Below are 26317 nucleotides of genomic sequence, written 5' to 3'. Positions count from 1 at the left end.
GACTTACATTTGAATTCCCACTTGTAAAGAGAGGCAACAACGTATCAAATACATCCCGTGAGCTCACACCTGTCTCTTTGGTACATGGTAACAAGGGCTGCACAGCATCTTCCACAAAAACATCTCGACTAATCAAGATACGCTTTGATTGCGGACGATACAATCTGTAACCCTTGCTTTCAGCACTGTAACCAACAAAAATGCATTTGACAGCCTTATCATCCAATTTTCTGCGTTGTTGCACAGGCACTAAAGCATAGGCCAAGCAACCAAAGACACGCAAGTGACCAATAGAACGCTTCCTGCCATGCCAAGCTTCGTATGGAGTAATAGACTGCAAGGCCTTAGTGGGACACCTGTTGAGTACATATGCAGCACACATGACAGCCTCAAGGCAAAACGCATGTGGCAAAGCTTGGCTCTTGACCATACATCGTGCCATCTCCATAAGTGACCTGTTCTTCCTCTCAGCAACACCATTTTGCTAAGGGGTATACGGTACTGTACATTGGTGTTTTATCCCACGACTAGCCAGAAATGCATCAAATTCTTTCGACATGTACTCCCCCCCTCGATCAGTACGAAGGGTGCCCACAGTACAATTGGATACATTTTCAACCATAAGAAAAAACTGTTTGAAGCACAAAAACACTTCGGACTTTGCCTTCAGTGGATATACCCATGCATGCCTTGAGTAATCATCAATGAAAGTCACGAAGTACAAGTGTTTACCAAATGACGGAGTTTGCATAGGCCCACATACATCACTATGTACAAGCTGCAATTTGCGAGTGGCCCGCACAGAACCATCCTTTGGAAATGCAGAACGCTGCATTTTACCCAAAATACAGCCTTCACAAACATGTTTCAATGGTGCCTCAAGAGGGGGCAATGAAGCAACCATATCAAATTTCTGCAAACGCAGCAAACTAGCAAAGTTCAGATGACCAAAACGAGCATGCCATAGTTTTGCATCTGAAACTGTCTTTTCATCAGAAACTGCATTTGCTGAATCTTCCACACACTTGTCATAAGAATTGAGCCTATACAGCCCACGAAACAAGGTGCCAGATACAATAATCGTATCACCAGAAGTCAAATCATGAACAGTATATCTGTCATCCACAAATTTGACTACAAGTCCAAGTCTAGTAAGTGCAGAGACAGACAATAGATTCTTCTTTATCCCTGGCACATACAAAGCATCTGAAAGTGTGAAAGCGCTGCCATTTGCAGCAGTAAGCATAATTTTACCAATGCCCTTCACTGGGTAAGAAGCATTATTGGCACATGTGACAGTATTCCCTTTAGGGACAGCCTCAAGAGAAGTGAACATATCACGATGCGAGGTAATGTGCTTTGTAGCACCACTGTCAAAATACCATACATGAGAGTCAACAGAAACTGCCAAACATGCATCATGTACAGATGGGTCATACTGGCAATACACGCTAAATGCCCATTCTGTATCCTGCACAACATTTGCAGAATCTGCATTTGTAGAAGCATCCGCTATTGTGGCTGCATTTGACTCTTCTTTGCCTCTTTAGCCTTTAGCTTAGGGCAATTCTTAATGACATGATCATTTGCCTTACAATAGTTGCACCTGGTCTTTTTCTTGCCTTTATCAAGAGCCTTCTCGGACTTATTGTTGCTACCTGTGGAAGGAGAAGAAGTTGCAGACCTACTAATAGGAGAAGAAACAGTGGAAGGGGCTGCCTTACCACTTCTTCTCTGCTCTGCTGGGCAGCAATAAATGCTTGATCAACTGCACGCTGCTGCCTGGCCCTGTTTTGCCTGGACTGCGCTTCTTGTAAGAGCTTGTTGACTAAAGTATCATACTTGACAGCATCAGGTCTGTCCTCATTAAGAAGTCTCCACGTGGAAGCAAAAGTTTGATATGTATCAGGTAAAGCATCAAGAACAGTCTGCACAAGAGAGTGATCAGGAATAATCTCACCTGCAGAAATCAACTGTTCTTTGAGATCTTTAATCTCAGCAAGAAAAACATTCATATCATCATCTTCTTGCATAATCTTCAATTCTAGCTCTTTACGCAGGTAAGCGATTTTTACCTCGTTACGACCTGCATACAAACTAGCTAGAATATCCCAAGCCTGTTTTGCTGTTTTAGCTGAACGAATATGTGGGGTGATGTTATGCTTGACAGAAACTGCAATCAAGGCATGAGCCTGTGCATCTTTACCATCCCAACGAGCTTGTTCAGCAGTGGGTAAAACAGCAACAACAGTAGAGCTGCTAGAACTTGCAACATCCTCAACAGATCCTACATCCACAGAACAACCTGGACGTACATCCATACCCTGCACAATGTTCCACACTCCTTTTGCAACCAAAACATGCTGCATCATGTATGCCCAAAGTGGGTAGTTGCTGTCTCCATCCAGTTTGTCTTCAGCAGACAACATGCGAAATACATCATTGCTGTTATCAGCCATGGCCAGTGACTGAAACTGATGCAAAAGCTGCCTGTAATGAAGCAAAGACTGAACAGAAAACAACTCGTGCTATGTAGCACGGTCCACAATAGAATACGTATGCCTGTTTTGCAGAAAACTGCACTGTCGAAATTTCTGTAGAAAATGACGAAAACACCTGTGCAGAACTTGAAATGCAAAAACGGAGCCCGAAACGACCTCAGATGCAAATTTTGAGAACGCAGAGCCCTACGGGCAAATTTGCAGAGTATCGGGACCTACAAGCACTCGTGAAAACTCACCTCAATCGGAGAACGTGAGTCGGAGGGTGCTGGCGGCGTAGCCCTGGAAGCCGATGCCTGCTCTGATATCAATTGTTGGAATTAGGGTTGCAGGAAAGCACACAAAGCTTGGAGAAGAAGAAGCAAGAATGCACACAACATAAAGTGTATTAGATTGTGTCAATGTACAAAAGATAAGTTAGCCCTAGAAGGATGGGCGTATATACAAGCCGGGGGAAAAAACCTCCTAAAGAGGGAAAAAGTGCCCCGACGGTCCTAAGTGTGTTCACACACATCACTGCCTATATATATGGCAACAATTGATAGCCTTCACTAAGCCTCTTACATTGTAATGACCCTCAGATTTTGCATTTGCACTCTGCATTGCTCATTGCACTTGTACATAATCAGCATTTGATATAATCTTGTTCATTCAAGATTTGACCAGGTCAACCATGATTAGTCAGTTTCTTGATGAAAAATGCACCCAAACAGCGATGTCCTCTACTGTCCAACTATTTGCCCTCTTTCAGTGAGAGCTTAACAAAAGCTCAATGATGAAAAAGGGTTCTTGTGTTATGTTGTTTTGTAGATCTCAATCTTGATTATACTGTCATGTTTATCACTAATCTTTTAAGGATTAATACTAATCCATTATTGTAATCACTTTCTTGGTCACAAACAGCATGTGTTACCTTTTGTATGTGGATCTTTATCAAGATTTCAAGATGTTGCACAAGGATTAACAGAAATGGTAAGCAATAAAGATTAGATGCTTACATCATGCAGAAAGTTTGATTTGCACAATGCCTTTGTAATCTTTACAAATTTGCATCGAGATTCTTCAAAGCTTTACTCCACTCAGTAAATTTTCACACAATATCTGCTTCAACTTGAATTTTGCTTTGAAATCTTCACAATTTTGCAACATAAACCTATTCAAGTCTATCAACAGAACTGTAAATCTGCACAATGGCTTTGCAGTAATCTACTCAATACCATAATCTGCACAATAACTCTGCATCGATCTTGAATTTTGCACTCAAATTTGTAATTAAACTATACAATACTTTTTGGGCATAGAGGTGGTGAGATCACCTCATGGTATTCTATTATTAAAGAGGCAGTATAGCTTGGACATGTTGTCCAAGTATGGTATGACAAGCTGTAAGCTAATTCCAGTGCCATTGGAGCAGAACACAAAGCTTTCCATAGATACAAGCTTATTTCTTAATCATCGATCACAACATCTTCAATAGCATGTTCGACATCATCTTCATTGCGGCTTGTTACATCCTCCATATGCTCCATATCAGTGAATGTATTATACATCACTTTGGAATGTGGTGCAATAGGGATGACGTGCCACCATTTAATGTCATGCACCATTGGTAGATAGATAACCTACTCAAGTACACATACTGCAGTAATTAATTAGCATATCAAAAGTCAAGGGGTATGCGAGCTTAGATATATATGTACATGAAACACATTAGTAAAAAAATGCATACCTGCTCACAGTGTTGTGGCAATACGAGCCTATCTTTAGAGTCAATAGTTACATAGCCACTTGCATGGCGTTTTATCGTTGCATTAGGCCCTTTTTCCACCACGTTCATTGCCATTTGACATCCAAAACATACACAAAGAAGCGACGAAAGTCAAGCCTAAATATGTCTTGAATTGTGCCATAATAATCATCCATTTTACCACCCTTGTGATGACAGAATCATGTCGGAGGTACAAATAATTGTATCCCCAATCTTGAATCATTTATTTTGTATTTGATGAAATGGAATGGAGTGTTCAGACACTTGTATTCTAGATGTTGATAACTAGGTGCCCACCATGCATAGACGACCATCAACGCCTTCTTCTTCCAATGATGACACGGCACCCATACAAACTCAGCATGCGTGGTACGTTAGAAGTCCATTTGAGAGATGCAAGGGAGCAATTGTGCATTTAAGACAAATCACAATAAAGCATGTGCAAGATTACGACCGATTCAAAGATATACAGCATCCGGAGAGTTTAGTGAGTGTATATATTCACTATCACATATTCTTATACACATGATTTAAGTATTCATAAGGTAGTCCATGTTTTTAGGACAAGGACAAGGAGGAGACATGTCGTAGAATGAGGGAACTTATGCCTCATTACTCTATATTTAATGGATGACTACATAAAGGCTTTAGAGACAAGTCCATGATTCAATTAGGGTGAGCTCGATGCTCGACATGAGGAAGAAACACCTTCATCAATGGCACATGAATTCCATTAAGATTTGGGCATGGACGAGACGATGGATGAATTCTTTGAGAAACAAGGAGAGGAGGAGCCCGAAACCACACTTAATGAAGATCAACAAGTCGCTTGCACTCCACTATACGAGGGGTGTGCATACTCTACACTTCATGCGACCTTGGAGTTACTAAACTTGCAAACCATGTATGGTTGGAGAAATGCTAGTGTTACAAGCCTCTTTTGGTGAGTCCTTAGCATTTGTGGTTAGTAATTTACAATTTTGACATATCATAACCTTTATAAATAATATTTGAAATTCTTTAAATCCTTTGTAGGCTCATGAAGAAGATGCTTCCTTCTAACAACAAGATGCTAAGCACAAGGACACATGCTAGGAGAGTATTGACGACACTTGGCATGGATTATGAACGTATACATTGTTAAAATTACAGCAATGTGATAAGCTATGGTGGATCAAATGCTAGAATCAATATCATTAACAAAGAGATTAGATGATAATTAAGATGTTATTAGTGAGCAATTAATTGATAGCTTAATGTAGGCATGGATAATCAAAAACCAGCAAATTCTCATTAGGCCAATGCCTCAATTTATAGAGTTTACATCCAAGCATCTAATCCCACTGATTTCTCCTGGATTCACTCCACCTCTTTTACTTGATTCTCTCCACCTCTCCCAGAATATCTCCACACCTCCTAAATCTCCTCGTGCTACCCTTTATTCTCTCCCAGTAGATTCTTCTCACCTTTTCACAGGTTCTCTCACATTTATAGATTCTCTTTTACAGCCTCTTGCTAAGGGCTTGTTCCCACACACACCCTATTCACTTGTATATTTCAACACCTCCCCTCAAGTGAATACTCCTAGCACACCTAGCCCTATACCCAGTTTCCCTCTTACTTGATAGTCCGCGACCAGTGCCTCAAGTCCCTAAACTCATAGTCCTTGACACACACTCTCTCTCTATGTGTCCAAGGCTACTACAAGTGCCCGTGACCTTGACTAAAGTGCTCACACATACATCTACCACATGGCCTACATCATCGGTGACTTAGAGGTGGTTTTACTCTGTTGGGGCAGGTTACATTGGGTTGTGGGGGCAGGTTACATTGGGTTGTGGGGTTTCTCTCTCTCTCTCTCTCTCTCTCTCTCTCTCTCTCTCTCTCTCTCTCTCTTAGAGATTTTCACATGGCTCCTCACTTCTTGGAGCCTCACATCATGGCAGCTTCTCTTTACGCATCCATGTCTTCCTTCAATGCTTCGTCTAGCTCTTCTTCTCGGGGTGAATCCTCCTCTTGGAAAGAGATGTTCTTCTTCTTTCATGGCTGGGGCCATGAGCTTGTCCGTCAGTTCTTGCTCCATGTGAGCAACATGTTTTAATGTTTTGCTGACAATTCTTTTGGGCTTTTGATGTTTATCTTGTGTCATTATGCAATGCAAACCCAAATCTATGCAAGATGTCTTGCCTCTTGCCTAATTCAGAACAAGGGTAGTGTCTGATCCCATTTTTACACTGATGTAATGTGCCCAATACATAATGCATATAGCATTCATTCTTATGCACATTCCCAAATGCAACTCTGGCTATGAATAATCTTGAATTTGAGTGTGATTTGCAGGCATTAACCAAGGGTTAAATGCAAAATGATTTTACCAAAAAATTACATTAAATCAAGGGTAACCAATTTGTACGGAATGGTTGGAGTATCAAACCATCTCCGAATTGCAATCTAAAGTTATAGGGATGTGTATCAGATACCTAATGGTTAATTTGAACCCTCAACTGCACCAAAATATACTGATTAGCATTGATTAATCACTGATTAGCAAATTAATCCTCTGTTTTGTGTGCAAAAAATAGAGTATGCAAGGAGCCCATATCTGAGGCCTTAGAGTATGCAAGGAGCCCATATCTGAGGCCTTAGAGTTCAAATGAGCTCAAATGCTTTCAAGGCCATCAATAGCAATTAGTCTAGTAGAGGATTAAGCCAAGAAACACAAGATTTGACCAAACATTGAATGCTTAATCTCTATTTTACCAGTCACCCTACAGATTTGATGAAGAGCTTGGATCTCACTGTAGACTTGATCAAATCAAATTCTGTCTTCACCAGCTTGTAGAGCACCCTTGAAAACCCCTAAGGCCAAGAGGAATTAGAGCCATTGCATTTGATGAAGCAAAAATCTCATATTTTCTCCAAAAAATGGTGCCTACTAAATCACATGGAACTGCAGCTACGCTTGGCAGTTTGAGGTTTTGTCTTGATGGACTGAATTGTGCGGAGGCTGGCTATGCTTGCCTAGAAGCATTTGCCCTAATGTTACTCCTCGAGGGAGATCGAGCCCCTTCACTTGGCTAGGGGTATAGTGAGCTACTTGAAAATAACTGGAAAAATAATTATTTCTTAATCATCTACTAATCCTAATTAGTTAGATAATGGGCTCATAAACTTGATGGATTCTAGGCTAGGCTCTGATACCATGTTAAAATTACAGCAATGTGATGAGCTATGGTGGATCAAATGCTAGAATCAACATCATTAACAAAGAGATTAGATGATAATTAAGACGTGATTAGTGAGCAATTAACTGATAGCTTAATGTAGGCATGGACAATCAAAAACCAGCAAATTCTCATTAGGCCAATGCCTCAATTTATAGAGTTTACATCCAAGCATATAATCCCACTGATTTCTCCTCGATTCACTCCACCTCTTTTGCTTGATTCTCTCCACCTCTCCAAGAATATCTCCACACCTCCTAAATCTCCTCATGCTACCCTTTATTCTCTCCCAATAGATTCTTCTCACCTTTTTACAGGTTCTCTCACATTTACAGATTCTCTTTTACAGCCTCTTGCTAAGGGCTTGTTCCCGCACACCCTATTCACTTGTCTATTTCAACATACATGAATGTGTTAATGATTATTTGCTATTTCGGGGTACTCATAAAAATGCAACTCAATGTCTGAAATGTGAAGAGTCTCATTACTGAAGTGATTTGCAAGGTACGATGATTCCTTAAAAGGTGTTGAGGCATTTTCTCATCATACCCCACATCTAACACATGTTCCGGTGTAAGTCTATTTCTGAACTCATGACATGGCATGCCCATAATCGTTCCACACCAATGGCATGATGAGGGTCGCTATGGATTCACCAACAATTTATAATTTTGACGTATCATACCCTTTATAAATAATATTTCAAATTCTTTCAAATCCTTTGTAGGCTTATAAAGAAGATGCTTCCTTCTGACAACAAGATGCCAAGCATAAGGACACATGCTAGGAGAGTATTGACGGCACTTGGCATGGATTACGAATGTATACATGTATGTGTCAATGATTGTGTACTACTTACACACAATCATTCCACTGATGGCACGATGAGGGTCCTTATGGATTCACCAACAATTTACAATTTTGACATATCATACCCTTTATAAATAATATTTGAAATTCTTTCAAATCCTTTGTACTAGGCTCATGAAGAAGATGCTTCCTTCTGACAACAAGATGCCAAGCACAAGGATGCATGCTAGGAGAGTATTGGCGGCACTTGGCATAGATTACAATCATATACATGCATGTGTCAATGATTGTGTGCTATTTTGGGGTGCTCATAAAGCTATAACTCAATGTCTGAAATGTGGAGAGCCTCATTATACCAAAGTGATTCGCAAGGTACAATGACTCCTCAAAAGGTATTGAGGCATTTTCTTATCATTCCCTACATTCAACATATGTTTTAGTGCAAGTCTATTTGCTAAACTCGTGACATGACATGCACACAATCGTTCCGCGATTGGCATGATGAGGGTCCCTGTGGATTCATCGGCATGATAACACATAAAAGAGGAGTGGTCAGAATTCAAGGATGAGCCACGTCACTTACGGCTTGGATTGGGTATGGATGGATTCAATCCATTTGGTCTCAAATCGACATCATGGACCACATGGCCAATGGTAGTAGTGAACTATAATCTGATCCCTCCTTGGAAGTCAATAAATAAGGGTCATGTGATGCTAGATCTTCTTGTGCGCCCGACAACAAGAACAAAGTTAAGAACATAGATGTGTAGCTTGAACCTTTGATTGAGGAGCTTGAGATAGGATGGCATGGCATCCAAGTGTATGATGTGTCCCGACCGCTTACACAACGTAGCTAATAGTTCAAGAGATTGGGAAGGTAATTTTATCTAAAGCACCTTGGATCTTGATAAAGAACAAAGAGAAGAGAGTGAAGGATCAAATTGCCTCCTTTCGTACCCCTACAGTGGTGGGTGTCATGCGTTCTTTAAAGGGAGCATTCACAAAAACAAAGAACAAAAGAGCAACTCAATTGTATGGTCTAAAAATACATGATTGGCACAAGATATTTTAGGTATGTTCAATTTACTTATATAAGCTTCATGATGGTCTTTTATTGTATTACAATGTTTTTTGTTACATAGTTCATTCTTCCCATATGCATTAGGGGGTGTGGAGATCAAGAAGTGCGTGAGGCCCATCTACAAAATAAGAAAAGTGGTGTGGTATGAAAAACTAAAATTCTAACATGGGTTTATTTTATTATTGCACTAGTTTGTAAGACATGTCATGCTAATTAAATGGATTCAACTTTATCTTAGGTACATAAGGTCTAAGGAGATCCATCCATCCACTATTGATGAAGCCCAAGTAATGGTAGTGGAGGCAATGTGCATGATAGAGGAAAACCTCCCAAGAACTATCCTCACTAGTTAATTACATCTTGTGATACACTTGATAGATGAAGCATTGGTGTACGGTGTTGTGCATGCTCAGTGGATGTTCTTCCTTGAGTGTTTCATGAAGACCTTAAAGGATTTTGTTAGGAAAAGAGTTAGGCCAGAAGGAAGCATGGCAGAGCATTGGTTAGTGTAAGAAGCACGTGTCCGCATTTCAAAGTATCTCTCTCGGGTGGATCCCACACTGCCACGATTATGGAGTAATGAGAATCATGAGCGCATGGTGTCCCACGTACCATAAGGCAAAGGAAGAGCAAGGAGAATGGACACATCAATGTTGAAAAAGGTGAATAGATTTTGTATTCTCAATAGTGAAGTTATGAAAAGGTGGGTGGCAAGGTATGAAGAGGTGAGGAGAAACCGATATGAGAGGAGACGAGCATTTAGGATGCGTTCGAGAGGCTTGCCATTTCCTCCGAAGCTTGCATCACGTCCAAAAGATTGTACTATTGATTGGATTTATGAAAAAATGGAAAAGGTTGAAGAACATAGATAGATGGTGACAGAAGAAGTTTTAATCGATTTCAGATCAATAGAACGTGGGTTTGCTCTGCCAATTCCTTCTATCCCTTGATTGGTGGATCAAATTCCCGGTGGAGGAGTATGCATCCTATGTGATTAGATTAGGTCCTCGCACACCCCTTCGTTGTTTTGGGTACATGGCAGTACCCGGATTCACCAACGAACTTTTCAACCACTTTTCGTGGACCTCGGAAAAACAACCGCGAAATGCATTTCCCAAGGTCCACACAGAGGAAGGGGACACCCTCGTATCAGGTGTTGGAAATTTTGGCTCGAATGCCTTTTCCACTGAAGGAAACCCCACAACCTAGAGGATCGAAGTTCCCTAGAGAGGCTCACGCGTAGCAGACTGGCAGATAACTTGGTAGTACCTTGGTTGGGGCATTCATGAACATGGCCCGTAAGGGAAACACTAGGTGGGAATGAAAACAATAAACATGTTAACTTTTTGGTAGCAAGGGACAACTACGATTCAAACGTTCTGCACGTGAGGTGCTTGAAGAACAACTACGAGTCGAACATTCTGCACGTGAGAGGCTCGAATAACAGTTTCAAGCTTCAGAGCAAAGGATACAAAACCTTTTTCAAACGAGTGCCTTCGGCCTTGAAAGAGGAACGAGGGAACTCGACTTTGGAGGGCACTAGCTTCTCTGAGAGACAAGAGCGGAACCATGGCTTCGCAGCCTACAGAGCAAAGGGCACAGTCCTTGAACAAGGGAGGGATCGACTCCACACGCGAGATCCGTCAAAGGAATGGGTATGCCGACTTGTCACAAGATAAAGGTTCGGAGCAAAGTAAACTTGTAGATAGGAATAATGGCGAGAAAGCATTAAGAGACACAAAGAAAGATAGGAATCTAAAGCACCATCCATTAGCACATCAACTGCCACGCCGTGCTTACTATTGATATTGAAAAAAAAGCATTGTATTGTGTTTCATGCCTAGATTCTGTGTACCAATTATGCCACTTTTTTGGTTTGCAAGGTGGAATGCAATCAAATTGTGAACCATGATAGATTCGTCACCTGGTAGTCGAATTATCGATTTCGGCGAAGAGGGATCGAACCTCTGGCAACCCTGATGCTATCGTTGTGTTAGTTTGGCCTATTGATGTAGGACAATGCAATGAACTGGGTGGGGCTCTTTTTCTTAGAAAGTTCTAATAATATTCATTTTGAATACCAAATCTCTCTAGTAACTGCACAAAGCTCGAGAAATAACGTCCGACACGTATACGGAATAAACTATATCTATGTAGCTGATAAGGGTTAATAGAGTCAGGAGAAAGGGTTCAAGGGTGGTGGAGGGCTGGATTATCACACACTACAATTCTCTCGGTAGATTGCAGAGGTTATGGTGGACGAGACAGGAGAGTGCTCCGGGTCCGTAAATTCCAACCTATGTGGGGCCAAGCGCTCCTCTGTCAATAACCTATGCAGGGTCATTTCCAGGGTGGCCGAGTCAGAAGAGCGCTCTTCTAACCTATGCGGGGTAGACGAGTTGGGGTCAGGAGAGTGCTCCGGAGTCATTTTCAAGTCTGTACTACTCGTCGCTCCCCATGACATCGAATCACCAATCAGAGGAAGTGTTATGCGTAACCTCCATAAGACACAGACTCCACTGTATGCTACAACATAAGGGATTATTAATTCATGGATTAGACCATAATCCATGTCATTAGTATGAGTCGATACTGTCAAGGAAAAGCAAAATAGGGACATGATATTGAAGATGTAGTAACATACGTGCTCGAGGCCTCTGTCAAGCATGTACGAATTGAAAACAAGTCTGAATAGGACAAAGGTTTAGGTAATGAAGGAATGGGCTCTTCCGGCAACGACGGATGGAGCGTAGGCCATATCAAACTAGAGCGAATCAATATCCAAGAAACACAAATTTTTGGTTCTTCCGTAATTATTATTTTTAAAACAAAATGTCTCATTTGATTGATCAATTGGTTTTGTTCAATCGTATTTGTATGTTACTACCATAACATACAGATAGTGAAGTGGTGCATTGTCTTAAGATGGGGTCGAGATGCAAAGGAAACTACCATTTTGCTATCCTAGCCTAAAAGCCATTTAGTAGACCAGCTTGGGTTGTATAGGCATTGTTCTAGTACTTCAATGTGAGAATGAGAGCCCGAGAACTTGAAGAAGATGATGAAGACTTAGCTTTCAATGTGAGAATGAGAGCCCGAGAACTTGAAGAAGATGATGAAGACTTAGCTTACCCTACTACAGCCCGTGGCTGTGATACCAGCATTGATACCAGCTAAGGAGGATTAAAGTTAACCCATTAATATTTTTTTCAAGTAATAAAGACACAAATCAAATGGCAATAATCAAGCATCAGACTCAAGGCTTGAGCTTAACTTGTACATGAATACCATGCTTAACACATATCTTGAGAACCATCATACAAAATCAGAGTATTATTTGTTATCTTACCAGAGTATTATTTGTTAGCTTTCACTTAGTTGTGTGAAACCTATTGCTCGAAATCATGCTGGGCAGGTTTTTCTAATCAAGGACCACCTTGTTCTTAGTTCAATGTTGCATATTCAACCATCAATGAATGGGCAGCCTCTTCATACTAAATTCAATGAAAACCCTTTCTTGTAAACATGCATATAACCTGGTTCCTAAAAAATAGACAGGTCTTGTGCCTCCCCAAAACCATCAATGCAGACGCCGCCATAATGTTTATCCTATGATTTGACATTACAAGCTTGTTGCCTCTTTGTTCTATAAACTTCAAACAAGTTTATAAATTACACATGCGAGCTAAGGTCATAAAATATTTGGCTATACCACACCATGCATTACAAGCTTGTTGCCCCTTTCATTCTATAAACTTACAAATTACACATGCGAGCTAAGGAAGGTAATAAAATATTTGGCTATACGGCACCACGCATTGCCCACCCAGGCAGGCCACTCAGGTAGCACCTTGAATCCAGTGATGGCGTATTAGGCACAATTAAGGTGGCACATCAAAGAGAACCAAAAATGCTTCCATGAAGACGGCATTGGCATCAACATACAAATAGACTGTGGCCAAAAACCATCTACAAGGCCAAAGTAGCAGACTGCAGATACTTATTAACACTGTGTCCAGGTAAAACCATACCATGATCAAAGCGTCAAAAATTCCAGAAGTTCAGATTTCAAAACCATAAAATATTTCACTATTTTACGGTGGAGTTGCAGTTGCCGTCAATATGCATATTACCTCCTTTTCAAAGGTTCACCTAGACAAGTGGACCTCCCTGGAGCATACTTTCTAAAAGGCATTCGCATTCTAGTAAGCTTCAGTGTTCACCAACCTCATTCCCTGCACTCCAAGCTAGAGTGCCATGAGATAATACTGTTAGAGCTAAGAGTTTCTATGGGTGTGCTTCTGAGAATCCAATCAAATCAAATTTGTGGGACACGATTTTGTTAGAAAGCCAGCTCTCTAGCTTGCAGTCGAAACTCTGACCTTCAAACCCCTCACCATCAGCCTGTCAGTCTTTAAATGAGGAGACTTTTCTAGAAGGTGAGAAAGGCCAACATGATGTCCTGGATTTTGAAATGGAAGTGCCCGACTGCAAGACAATAATGCACATAAAAGCTTGTCAATACTGCATTCTACAATACCTTGCAGCAGTGCCCTATTGTCCTCTTACAATCAGGGCAGGGCCTTTACAGATATGCCCGTCCCCATCATAGAGTTGACAGAAATCGGACTAGGGGCTGGCCTGTGCTTCAATGAGCAATGCATTGTCAGATTCGTGGCCAGTGTGATGGGCAATATTTCCTGTCACACCAAGAGTTCCAGCACCCATGATTGCAATATCTGTAAAGGCCCTCAAATAAACTGCTCTCATTACAGCACTTGCACATTCTCGTTTCTGTATGTGGGCTTCTTGAAGCACACAATACTCCCAAATGATTTTCACACAAGCAAACAGGTGACTACCAAAGATTCGACTTCTAAAAAGCAAAACTTACTTGCTTTCCTGCGAATTAGTACTGCAAGGAAGATATGACAGAAAACCCTGAAACACAGACATGATCCATTTAGCTTACAGAAGCAAGAAAACCCCATGACTATCAAGCATGCTATCATCTACAAGAACCTTAATTCAAAATGCCTTAAGATATAACATTACCTTGACAAAAGAAAATAATGAAGGTTGATCTGACTGTGCTTGCTTGCTTGGGTGTTTAGAAGTCTGCACGGTCCTCTTCAGATCTTGCAGTTGTGCTGCTATTTCTTGGAGCAGTTTCAACTCTTCGTTCTCTTTTTTGAGTGATAAAATGGCCTGGTTCATACAATGTCTCTCGGTTTCAAGAGCTTGCAACCGTATTGTCAACTGTCGCACTTCAGCTCCAGACAAGCTTGAGCTCCCATTTCTTGCAGACACAGAAACCTGAGGTGTGAATATAGACACGTGTGATTCTATGTCCATGGTCTCAAGATCTGGTGCAGTCAACTCTGGTAGAAAATCTGGCTTTTCATAAGAACTGGGTTGAATTCCAATGCTGTTGTCCTCAACCAGAGCCTTGAAACAATGCTTTTGAGATCTCTGATCACCCTGATAGTCAACCTCATATATATCATGCACCCCCCCCTCCACTGTGTCCCCAGCCATTTCATTGCAGGGCTGTTCTGGTGCAAAAATTGGCCTGCTACAATCCATACCTGAGACTCCTGGTGAAACTTGGAAGTGCTTCGCTTGAGAGGTAAGCACAGAGTCCACCTTCTGCTTGGAGAAAAACATGAACCCTTGTGAACCTTCCCTGCATTGGAGTTTTGTGGGCCTTTCTGAAGACTCTTTTCCATCCATAACATTTTCCTGTGAACACTGCCCTCCATGAGACAACGATTCATTGTAACTGCCATTTGTTTGATGTTTTGACGTTGTAAAATTGGGCTCCCAAGAAGTGGATACCAGGTTGGCTTCAAGTTCATCTTCTAGGCATTGTTCATCCATTCCAAACGTTTGGAGCCGGTGCTCAAGTCTCATTATACGCTCCCAAAGAGATCTAGTTTGCTCTCCCTTGCCACATGCTGCAGGTTCACCTTTTCCACCTGGAGTATTTTTCCCCGAAGAATGTGGGGTATTAGCTACCTTAGAGATGCCAGAACTCTGCTCCAAATGGGGACCATCACACATCATTTTGGTCAAATGAGCTTCCTCACAATTCATTTCCCCCCAATTGCTGTAGATTGCACCCTCACTTCTCTTTGAAGATCTGTTGGCCATATTGGCACACATGCTGGAGTCTGAAGTCCTATCAAACACCACCTCGGAAAGCTCCCTGTTAAAATCTACTCCGCTGCAAGCTTGTGATTTTTCTAGTTGTTCTCCAGCTTGATCGAAATAGTTCACCAGATTGCTTCTCAGATTGTCAGAGATAAGACCTTTGAAGTTTCTACCGATTCTCCTACAGGTGAACTCTGAATTTGTAAGCTCTTCCTTGGGAATTTCCCTTGAGAAATCAGTAACACTGACACCAAACTGCCTTGTGTCACAAAAAGAACTTGTCCAAGTTCTGAGGCCCTCTACAAAATGTGTAGGCTCTGGCTCTGCCTCTGCTCCTACATTTCCAACATGGAAACCCCCTTCATCTAAATACTTCACAAGATCAAAATTTTCAACCGCTTCACCTGCCTCAATTGCAAGAAACATCTGTCTGCAAGCGGCAAGCTCATTCTCAAGTGCTAAGGTCTCCTCTTCCCTGTTTATAAGCATTTCCTTCAGCAGAGAAATGGCCTCTTGGTTATGGAGTTCTCTCTCCTCTGCCATTCTTTTGAACTGCCGGGCTTCCATAAGCACTGCAGCTTTCTCTTCTTGAAGGCGTGCAATCATGGCCATGGCTTCGTTGGCAGCCGAGCTTGAAGCAGTTCTTTCCTCATCTAGCTCTGCCTGAAGACATCGGAGAGCTTCTTTTTCAACCCGAAGGGCCTCTTTTAATGCCAAGACTTCAGGAATGCTAGAACATGTAGGTGGACGGCTCTGCTTATGTGCAGCCATAGGTTCGATGTTGGTGCTATCCTTCAGACCTCGCTTGCGTCCACATCTCCTTTCTCTTGACAAGTTTTCTGTCTCTGTCAATTCATGCTGCCCTTGCCAGTCTTTAGACAACCTATCCTTTGCATCTATTGCAAAAATGATACAACAAGGATAGACAAAATGTGGTTAGGTTTGCAGAGGCCAACTGCCGAAACCTTGGGACAAAGTTATGGTTAAGATTTCTTAACTCCGAATGTAAATCCAAATATCGAAACCCTCATTTCCACAGTCTTTCCAGAGACACTGTGCTTTTACATTTGCACCTTACTTACAGAGGAATCCAGGAATAGAGTTAGGGTAAGGGTTAGGATTGGGGTTAAGGTTAGGACTGAGGTTAGGGTCTGAACTCCAACTACTAAACCACATGTCGAAACCCTAAATTTCAAAAAAAAATCCCGCTGAGAATGCCGAGAAATACCTGAGGAAGTGGTGCCTGAGAGGCTACTGGGTGTGAGATGCTGGGCATCGCTTCCATCGCCATCGCCGAAAACTTTTAGAGGATCAGACAGACTTTTTCGGATGCCCTCAGGTCGCCGTTGAGGGCGTACACCTCGCGAAAAGCGAAGAACGCTTTCGGTTTTCCTGGCTGGAGGGGGAGGCTCACACGCAGAGTGGAATTTCCTTTTCGCAGAACGCTGCCAAGAAGGTCGGCTTCTTCCATCCGCAGGGTTTGAAGGCTGGCTACGAAGCAAAGACCCCTCTGTGCGATCGTCTTGCCGTTTAGAAACACAGCGGAAATCGTGCATTGCCTTCATGATGCCTTGATAGCAAGAGCTTCACCACCAGATATCAGAAACCCTAGATTCACCATCAGGAATGGGAATCCTAGCTTTACCATCAGCCAGGAGATGCCCAAGCTTTACCATTGGACATGAGAAACCCTAACTTCCAGCTCCTACATCAAAGCGTGGACACCGTAGCTTTTGCATCATGAGCAGAGAACCCTACTAATTGGAAAACACGGGGGTATTGGAAGATTGTTAGACAAGAACTACCAATGAGCAACCATCTGTCCAGGAAGCTTGCCAACAGCATGGCCAACGGGTCCCTGAGCAAGGCGACGACGCCATGGTTATGGTCATGGCCATTACCCACGATGTCCAACGGATCTCTGCGCATGAAAACTGAATGATGTGTTGAAGAGTTTAAGCTAAACGGTCCTATTTCCAGTTCATTTGTCCTGATCGCCTCCTTCGATCGAGGGCCAAGGCCATGTGGCGCATGTGGGATACAATAATGATGAGTCTTTGAAAACAAGTTTGAATGTGATAGTCATGGCACTGAAGTGTCGGATGTTGGAACAGATTGGGCCTCCCGGAAAGGGAAGCACAAGGTTCGAATTTGAAAAAAACAGCATTTCAATGTAATTTTACCGGCTGAAATTCAGCCAAACCTGCAGCCTTTTAAAAAAAATTAAATTTACTAGTTTTTAATTAAAATACTGGCAAACCTGCTCGAAATATATCAAGCCTTTTTTTAAAAAAATTTACGTTTAGTGCAAAATATGTATATTTAGCCTAGAAAATTGATTAGTTTATAAGTGTAATCGGTTTTAAAAAATGCTTTTATCGAGCCCGGGGGGCACCCTTGCCTCCTTTAAGGTACAAGGCTCGAATTTACCTACTCCTCCCATTAATGGAAAGTGATGGTATGTAACTCATATACCTTCCCTAGCATTAATTTTTTTTTAAAAAGCTTTAAGAGCGTCCTTTTAAAGGCTTTTTTAAAAATCTCCCCACAAAATATCAAAGAGATGCGTCGTTGATTATTACACTTCTGCATATTCTAACTTCGCCGACGAAACTGACTGATTAGAACTGGTTGAACCTATGTAGACTGTGTACCTCAACATTAGGGTGCAGGTACCCCCTGTGAGGTGGGATTTCTATCCGAAGAAGGGACTTGGTGCCTTGAGGGTATGCTAGCCCCCTCCCCCGAATATATTGCATCTATATGGAGAGGAGGTGCAAGGAGAGGCAAAGCACGGACCCATGGTAGACATCATAGGAACGCACTCACGCACCGGGTAGGCATGTTAGGCCTTCCCGAGTGCCGGCGAGATTCCATGGGTGTCGAGTGCCCCGGGGGTTGCCCTCCCCGCCTTGACGGTGACGGACCGAAAACGGTGATCGGGTGGACGGTGGAAAAACGGCCGACCGGCGGACCGGCGAGCCGTGCCGTGCCGTACCGACGGGCCGACGGATCATGGATGGAAGGCAAGACCCGAGACGAGGCCGAGGGAGCAGAGCCGGGCATGAACGAAGTGATCGGTGAGACCCGCAAGGAAAACGTGCGAGACGCGCTCGACGGGCCGATGGAGCCGTTTCATGAAGCGTGGACCGTGGAAGGCCGCGTGCGGCAAAGGCGTCGCGGGACCGTTTTCACCGGTCTCGTGACACCCCCTGTAGTGGAGGACACCACGGTCGAGGATGGCAGGGCGAGGCCCCTGAAAAGGCGCGCCCAGTTTGATGGTAATTTCTTGCAGACAATACAGATGGAAGGTCCTAACAAACAAACGTATGCTAACACTGTAGCCCATGTGTGTTTATTGGGTATTCCCTTAAGCAAAAGAGATACAGGTGTTATAACCCTGCTACACGTGAGTTGAGGCCGCGTAGTAACCCTAACCACAAGGCTCAAGCCTTTGATCAGGGCCATGAGCAAATCCCTATTAAGGACAGCACCCTACAGAAAAGTCCTAATCGCAAGCAGAGGCAACCAAGGTTGAGAGAGCTGGTGAGGGATCCAGCAACCATGCCAAACAAAAAAGCAAAGAATCTGATGACTGGAAGACTCCCACCCAAAAGTGGCGTGAGAAAGGGAAAGTCTGCCCCAAAGAGACCCCCTGCAAGAGAGCACTCAGAAGATGGGATCCAAGAGTAACATTAAAAAGGAATAGGGCCAAAGAATTTGTTGTCCTGTTGGAAGGAGGGAATCAAGACATTCTCAAAGAACTGGATGGGAACCATTGAAGCCTTCTCACATACCATTAGGATAGCCTCATGGAATATAAGAGGCTTATGCTCTTCTAGCAGATAGATGTATGTAAGGAACTTTCTCAGAGAAGAAAACCTGGACATCCTCATGCTCCAGGAGACCAAGGAACGTTCTCAGAGAAGAAAACCTGGACATCCTCATGCTCCAGGAGACCAAACTAGGTGTAGAGCCTCTGAGCGTTAGAGGATATGAATGCATCTCTAGCAATGCTAGTAGAGGATCTGGTGGCTGTATGCTACTGGTCAAGAATAAATTCAGAGTGCAGAACATATACAGGAATGTCTCAAGAAGGCTATTAAAATGCCAGATCAGTTTTGATAACATCCAATTGGGTCTGGTATGTGTGTATGCCCCTAATATACAGAGGCTGAAAGGAGACTTCTATGGGAAGATTTCGACTATGATACAGCCTTGCTTTTTGGTGGAGATTGGAACTGTGCAGATGCAGCTAATGATCCTCATAAGGGCTCCACAAACATTGCTCAATGGAATGACTGGAGGAATAAATGGGATGTTGTGGACCTAGGGGAATGTGATGGGTGCAATGATCTTCAGCATCATACATGGAGTAATAGGAAATTCAATGTAGATTTTGTATCTAGGAGATTGGATAGAATGTATGTGTCAAACCAAGGGTCCTAGCTAGGACATGACACTGAAGGCAAAGTGATGTATAGCCATGTAGTCTCAGATCACTTTCCAATCCTTGCAAGCTTCAGATGTAAGGCAATGAGAAGAACCTGCAGGGGTCCCCCACCCTTCAAATTTAATGTCTCTTTGTTGCAGGACAAGAAATTTTGTGAAAGGATGAAGGAGGTGTGGCTAAATGCCAAAGATACCTCCTTTGACCCATATGTGGTCTGGCAGCCAGACCTACAAGCATTGATTGCCCTTGCCAAGCAAGAAGGTAGGAAGAGAGCTAAAGCCAAAAGATATACAGAATGTAAAACATAATATGCTCTCAAATGTGTCAGACACATATGCTCTGAGAACAAGCATGACTGCATCATGATGCAAACTATGAAGAATCTAGAGGATTACATAAAGAGAACTGAACTTCAGAAAGCAGAAGAAGCAAGGATACAAACTGGTCTGTACTGGCTTAAAGTGGGTGACACTCCTAGTAAGATCTTCTTTAGAGCTCTAAGAACCAAGAAGGAATTGGACTTCATAGCAGCAGTTAGAACCCTTGAGGGCAGAGTGACAACTTCAGAGGAAGAGATTAGGAGCTCTTTTGTGAACAGCCTATCAAGTATAGTGGGCAGCCCTCATACAGTTGGGACTGATTACAAGAGTAAACTCCATAAATTTTTGGAGCCTATGGATAACTCCATTACAGAAGAGAAGAGGTTGTTGCTTAGTAGACCCTTCTCAGTCAATGAAATTGAATATGTTATTAGATCCCTCAAAAGAGAGAAGGCCCCTAGACCCAATGGTATCCAAGCTGACGTCTTGCAAACAATGAGTATCTATGCCTCTCAAGATCTATGTAATCTACTAAATGCATGTAGAAGAGACATGGCTATGCCTAAGTTAGTCAACACAGGAGTCATTAAGCTCATCCACAAGGGAGGGGATAAGACATGTGAAAAACTACAGACCTTTGACAATGTTGAACACAGAGTACAAAGTCATGGCTAAAGCAGTTGCCTTAAGGATCAGAGCATTGTTCAGCCAGAAATGTTCAACCAGAAAGTACACCCTAGACAGTATGGGTTTGTGCATGGTAGAAGCATCCATGAAGCCATTATCAATGCTATCTCAATCATAGACTGGGATGCAGAACAACATGATGAATATGTAATGATCAACATGGATTTTGAAAAGGCATATGACAGGGTCAGCTGGGAATTCATATTGGTAGTTATACAGAAGATGGAATTTGGTTTGATGTTCTGCAGCATGGTTAAAACACTCTTTTCCAATGCCTATGCTATTGTTCATATCAATGGGTATGTCTCTAGTAAATTTGAGTTGAAAAGATCAGTGAGGCAAGGGTGCCCCCTTGCACCCCTTTTATTTGCCATCACCATAGACCTCCTTATGAGGAATCTGGATCTGCTGGTCCAGAGGGCCTCACTCAAGCCTTTATTGCTCCCACAAGGTAGACCCTTTGTATGTCAAATTCTTGCTGATGACAACTACAATATAATCAGTTGTGATAGACAAAGCATTGGCAACCTTATGAGTGTGTATAACAGATCCTGTGAAGTTTATGGCTCCAAGATGGCCCCTAATAAGACTAGATGTATGTTGTTAAGCCATGGAAAAAAACAGCACATACCAGAAGATACTAGAAGAGTATCAACTCAAAGACATGAGACCTGGCAAAATTATCGGATATCTTGGATGCCCAATTGGTTTGGGCCTTACAACCCACCAATGCTTAACTAGCTGCTGCTCTGGCAAAGAATTGTCCAAAAGGTTAAGGCAAGGGCTAAATTGAGGCTCAACCTGGCTGGTAGATTAATTGCTCTTAAGCACATTTTGTTGGCCCTACCAATATATGTGGCCACTTTGGTGAAATTCTCAAAAGCTAACTGGTGTAGACTTTGCAACTGCTTCAGGGAATTCTTGTGGTCTTTTGCAGACACTAAGACTTGGCATTTTGTTTCATGGGAGCATGTGTGCTCTAGTAGGATGGGGGTTGGGGATTCCCAGATATCACCAAGCAGGTAAGTAGTCTCTTGGCTAAATGGATCTCAAAAGTTGAATCAGACCAACCATGGGCAATCATGTTAAAACCCTAAGATCTCTCTAGATAATTGTTATGCATAAACATGCATAAATCAGGCATAAACTCGTCCACCCAACCACCCCCGAGCCCAAGGGATGCACACATGAAATATAATGAAATACATCATACCTCTATCTTGATGTCCCATACCATCAAGGGGTATAACTCCAATCCAATAGCATGTAGCTATAGTATGAAATGGTAGGTGAGTAGATATGATCCTCTGCATAAGAGAGCATAACATAGCCTTGGCCTCACAAGCCCTAAGCCTCCCTTAAGTGTGCCCCATGCCCCTATTATATAGGAGGGCCCTCAAGTGACTCTTGACTTACCATTTTCCATGTGTGACTCTTGGATGCCCGACCCTAACCTTAACCCTTAAGGTTAGTCCTAACCCATGCTCCACTAGAGCTTGTTCCCATGCTCCCACGCTCACAAGCTTAATGTGGGTTAGCCTCCTAGTATATGCACACATAATGTGCATGTAACATACTTCCCCTCTCTCAAAACATTGCACTCTTGCAATGAAAAGAAGGAGAAGTGGACTGAACAATATCAACCAACTCCCAAGTCGAATCCTCTATTTCCCTATCTTTCCACCTAATTTTAACCTCAGGGATTAGTCAACTACAAAGTTTTCTTTCCCTGAATTCAAGTACCTTATCAGGTTTATGTGGAACATAAGATAATTCTTCGACTTCAACGAGTTCTTGAGAAGTAACTATGTTATCCTCACCTCCCAGTTTCCCTTTCAATCTATTGATATGAAAGACTGGATGAACTCTAATATGTGGAGGTAGTTTAAGTTCATACATAACCGTGCCAATCCAATGTATAAATCGAAATGGACCACAATATCTAGGAGATAAATTCGAGCATTTTTGTTATGTGCATATACTATCTTATGGGATAATTTGGGCTCAAGATTGTTGCTTTGCTTACATCACTTCGAAAATAAGAATTCTCAAGAAAAAAAATTACCATGATCTTTTTTTTTCTAATTTTTCCTAATTTTCTAGGGCCTCAAAATATGCTAGTTTTGAAAACCACAAAAACCCATCTTATGGCACTCCAAACCTATAATTTTCCAAAAAATTTTAAGCAAATAATTTTACCAAAATACCATTGATATTTAAAAAATACCAATTTTTAAGATTTCTAAAAATAATTTCTAGAATATTCCTAATTTCTCATGAGAATCCCATCTTCCATGAAATTTTTGATTTCACCCGACAATTCTCAAATCCAATGAAAATTTAAAAATTTTAATGGATTTCTTAATTTTTTGGGCCAAAAATAGATTTTAAAAAGAATTTGAATGGTCACGGGAGCCCGAATGGACATACCACATGCCAATCACCAATCCCAAATATTACAAAAAATTAAAATAACCTTTGTTAATTTTCCACTAATTTTCAAGAATTTTTTTAAAAAAATTAATTTACCCCGAACGCATTTAGAATACGAACGGTTAAAAAAAAACAGAATTCCAATGGTTTTCCCAGAATACGAAAAGCCAACAGTTTCGGGAAAATGAAAAGACAAAAAAATGGGAATATGAAAGGTCAAAAGTTTCCGGAATCCGAAAGGTCAAAAGATTTTCCGGAATTCGGAAGGTCAAAAGATTTCCCGAGAATGCGGAAAGCCAAAAGGTTCAAGGAAAAAAAATTTCCAGAAGAAAGAATAAAAATTTCAAAGAAATAATATATTTTTTCCAGATTTCTTCTCCCTTTTCCAAGCTTTTTTCCATTTGAAAATATCTTGAAAAAGAAAAAATCTATTTTAAATATATTAATTTTTTTAAAGCTTAAAAAAAGCTTAATTGAGCTTTATTGTAAAGCTTACAAAATGTTTTTTTATGGGAGGGATCTTTTTTCCGCCGCCGCCGGCTGCTACGCAGCCTCCCCCCTACCCCCCTCTGGCCTGTGTGTCAAAATGAGGGAGGAAGAGAATGAATCTCTCCTCACTCTTCTCTCCTCTCCACCTTCTCCAATACCTTCTCTCTCCACCCTCTCCTTCTCTTCTCTGTTAGAGATGTAAGATTAAGGTTTAATTAATCTTGTATTAATCATAATTAAGTTTAATTATGATTAATATTTAATTAAATCATCCTTAGAAGAAAAAAATTCAGATTTTGGGGAAGAGAAGAAATTTACACGCACGGGAGAAAACCCAATGCATCAATTGACTACCCCACATTGCTTTTCAGCAAAAAATTGGCAAAAAATTCGAAAACATACCTGCGGAAAACCCACAAAATGCATTAAAAATGTATTTTTAACCATAAAAATGCTAAAAATTTTTCTAAAAAATTAAGAAAAAATTCTTAAAAATTTTAGAAATTTAGAGAATCCATTCTTCCAAAAATATCCACAATAAAAAATGTGATATTTTGGTAAAAACTTTCCATTAATACTTATTTTAAACCACAAAAAATAAGAAAAAATAGCATTAAACTCATATAATTTTCCCGCAATGTTGATTCGTCCATTGAATAGTAGTAACATGCGTTCCAATCGCTATATCGATGATCCACGTGCAAAATCACCAAAATAAATCAATAAAATAACATTTTTATTTAGTAAATATAAAAATTCACTTTAAAAAAATATCAAAATTTGAAATAAGAAAGAAAAAACAACAACAATTAACTAGAGATTGCTCTAATATCACTCTTAAAACCATAAGATCCCTCTAGATAATCAATATGCATAAACATGCGTTAATCAAGCATAAACTCTACCACCCAACCACCCTCGAGCCCAAGGGTTGTACACATGAAATATAATGGAGTACCACATACCTTACCCTTGTGTCCCATACCACCAAGAAGTATGACTCCAATACAGCAGCAACTCAGCTCTATAGTGAAATGGCAAGAATGTAGATACAATCCTCTATACAAGAGAACCTCCCTTGAGAGTGCCATATATGTGAGGGATCACTAGCATCCCATACCACCATGATACCACCCATACATACCTTACCAATCTGAAACTCTCTAGTATGCTATCTAGCATGTGAGGGATCACTAGCATCCCATACCACCATGATACCACCCATACATACCTTACCAATCTGAAACTCCCTAGTATGCCATCTAGGAAATATGAATAAAATCCTGTATAAAAGGAATAAGATGGCCTTATCCCAGACTTCCACATACTAAAATCTGTCTCTATATTCTTGAGACCACATCAAGGAATAACTCTTTCCGAGTACATCATTAGAAAAGAATTTTGAATTATTGGCGCCTTTCTAATGACAACTACCCAATAAACAAAAAAGTTAGGGTAGAAAAATAACTCACCTAGATACATAAGTTGGAATATGTACAAAAAGTACAAGGAACATAGTCCAAAATTATGTGTAAAAAACGAAGACAAATGCTACCTTCAAAGCACATGATATTATCCAAAAGATCAAAAGATCCTTATAAAACCATGGATAAAAGCATAGAAGCTCCTTGAATCCATGAAAACCATAGTTGATCATAAAAATCAATGCATGCCATCTAATGATTATTATTCATGCCAAAAAAAGCATTTAAAATTGGTGGGGCCAACTCATCAATCCGGAGTATATGAACGTAGTGTCGTTCAAACAAAACTCCAAAGTAAGCAAGTGAAACACATGTGTGTAACACTCACTAAAAAACCCTTAAATACAAGTGATCTAGGCAAAACCTGATGAGTCCATATAAAACTTGGAAAACATCCAATAAAATCCACCATAACAAACCGATCAACTGACCCATGATAGAATTTATCTTAGGCTTAAGAAATTAAGCATAGACCACACTTAAATAAGTGCAAAATAAATTATCATGGAAAAGTGTCAAAGGTGAAACACACTTTGAACGCAGATTATAGCCATCAAAAGTATGGAACATGTCCAAAAAGAATGGCTTGACAATGGTAAAAAATCATGAAAACATCGTTTAGAATAAATCCAAACAGAAATATCTACTAATACGAGGTATAATCGTATTAATAATATGCAAATAACCCACATCTATCTAATGTCAGCACGTGAAAACGTACTTCAACATTAAATAACCCTCGAAAATATATTAAATTCTCGAGAAAAAGAATTATCATGATTTTTTTTAAATTTTCCCTAATTTTATAGGGCCTCAAAATACGATAATTTTGAATTCCACCAAACCTATCTTATGGCATTCCAAACCTATATTTTTTCAAAAAAAAAATTAGCAATTAATTTTGCCAAAATACC

General features: G+C 41.0%; 1 protein-coding gene across 2 annotated transcripts; it reads right to left on the bottom strand.

Moving 5' to 3' along the window:
• Window positions 1-13285: 13285 nt before the first annotated feature.
• Window positions 13286-17627, bottom strand: LOC147605103 (uncharacterized). 2 transcript variants are annotated; one of them, XR_015265269.1, is made up of 5 exons: window positions 16766-17627; window positions 14440-16433; window positions 14279-14325; window positions 13925-14084; window positions 13286-13619 (listed from the first exon to the last, which is right to left on the bottom strand). XR_015265269.1 is itself a non-coding variant. In XM_086794445.1 (5 exons), the coding sequence occupies exons 1-5, from the start codon at window positions 17100-17102 to the stop codon at window positions 13587-13589; spliced, it is 2517 nt and encodes an 838-aa protein (XP_086650571.1). In that variant the 5' UTR covers window positions 17103-17626; the 3' UTR covers window positions 13286-13586. The 2 variants fall into 2 exon arrangements, 1 of the variants encoding a protein (XP_086650571.1); XM_086794445.1 differs by lacking the exon at window positions 13925-14084 and adding an exon at window positions 13767-13872 and having other exon boundaries at window positions 16766-17626.
• Window positions 17628-26317: the final 8690 nt, after the last annotated feature.

Source organism: Cibotium barometz, chromosome 60, assembly GCF_041138505.1.
Source record: "Cibotium barometz isolate CiBa-2024 chromosome 60, ASM4113850v1, whole genome shotgun sequence".
Classification (NCBI taxonomy): domain Eukaryota; kingdom Viridiplantae; phylum Streptophyta; class Polypodiopsida; order Cyatheales; family Cibotiaceae; genus Cibotium; species Cibotium barometz.
The sequence above is the reverse complement of the archived record's forward strand: the minus strand, read 5'-3'. Positions and strand labels throughout refer to the sequence as shown.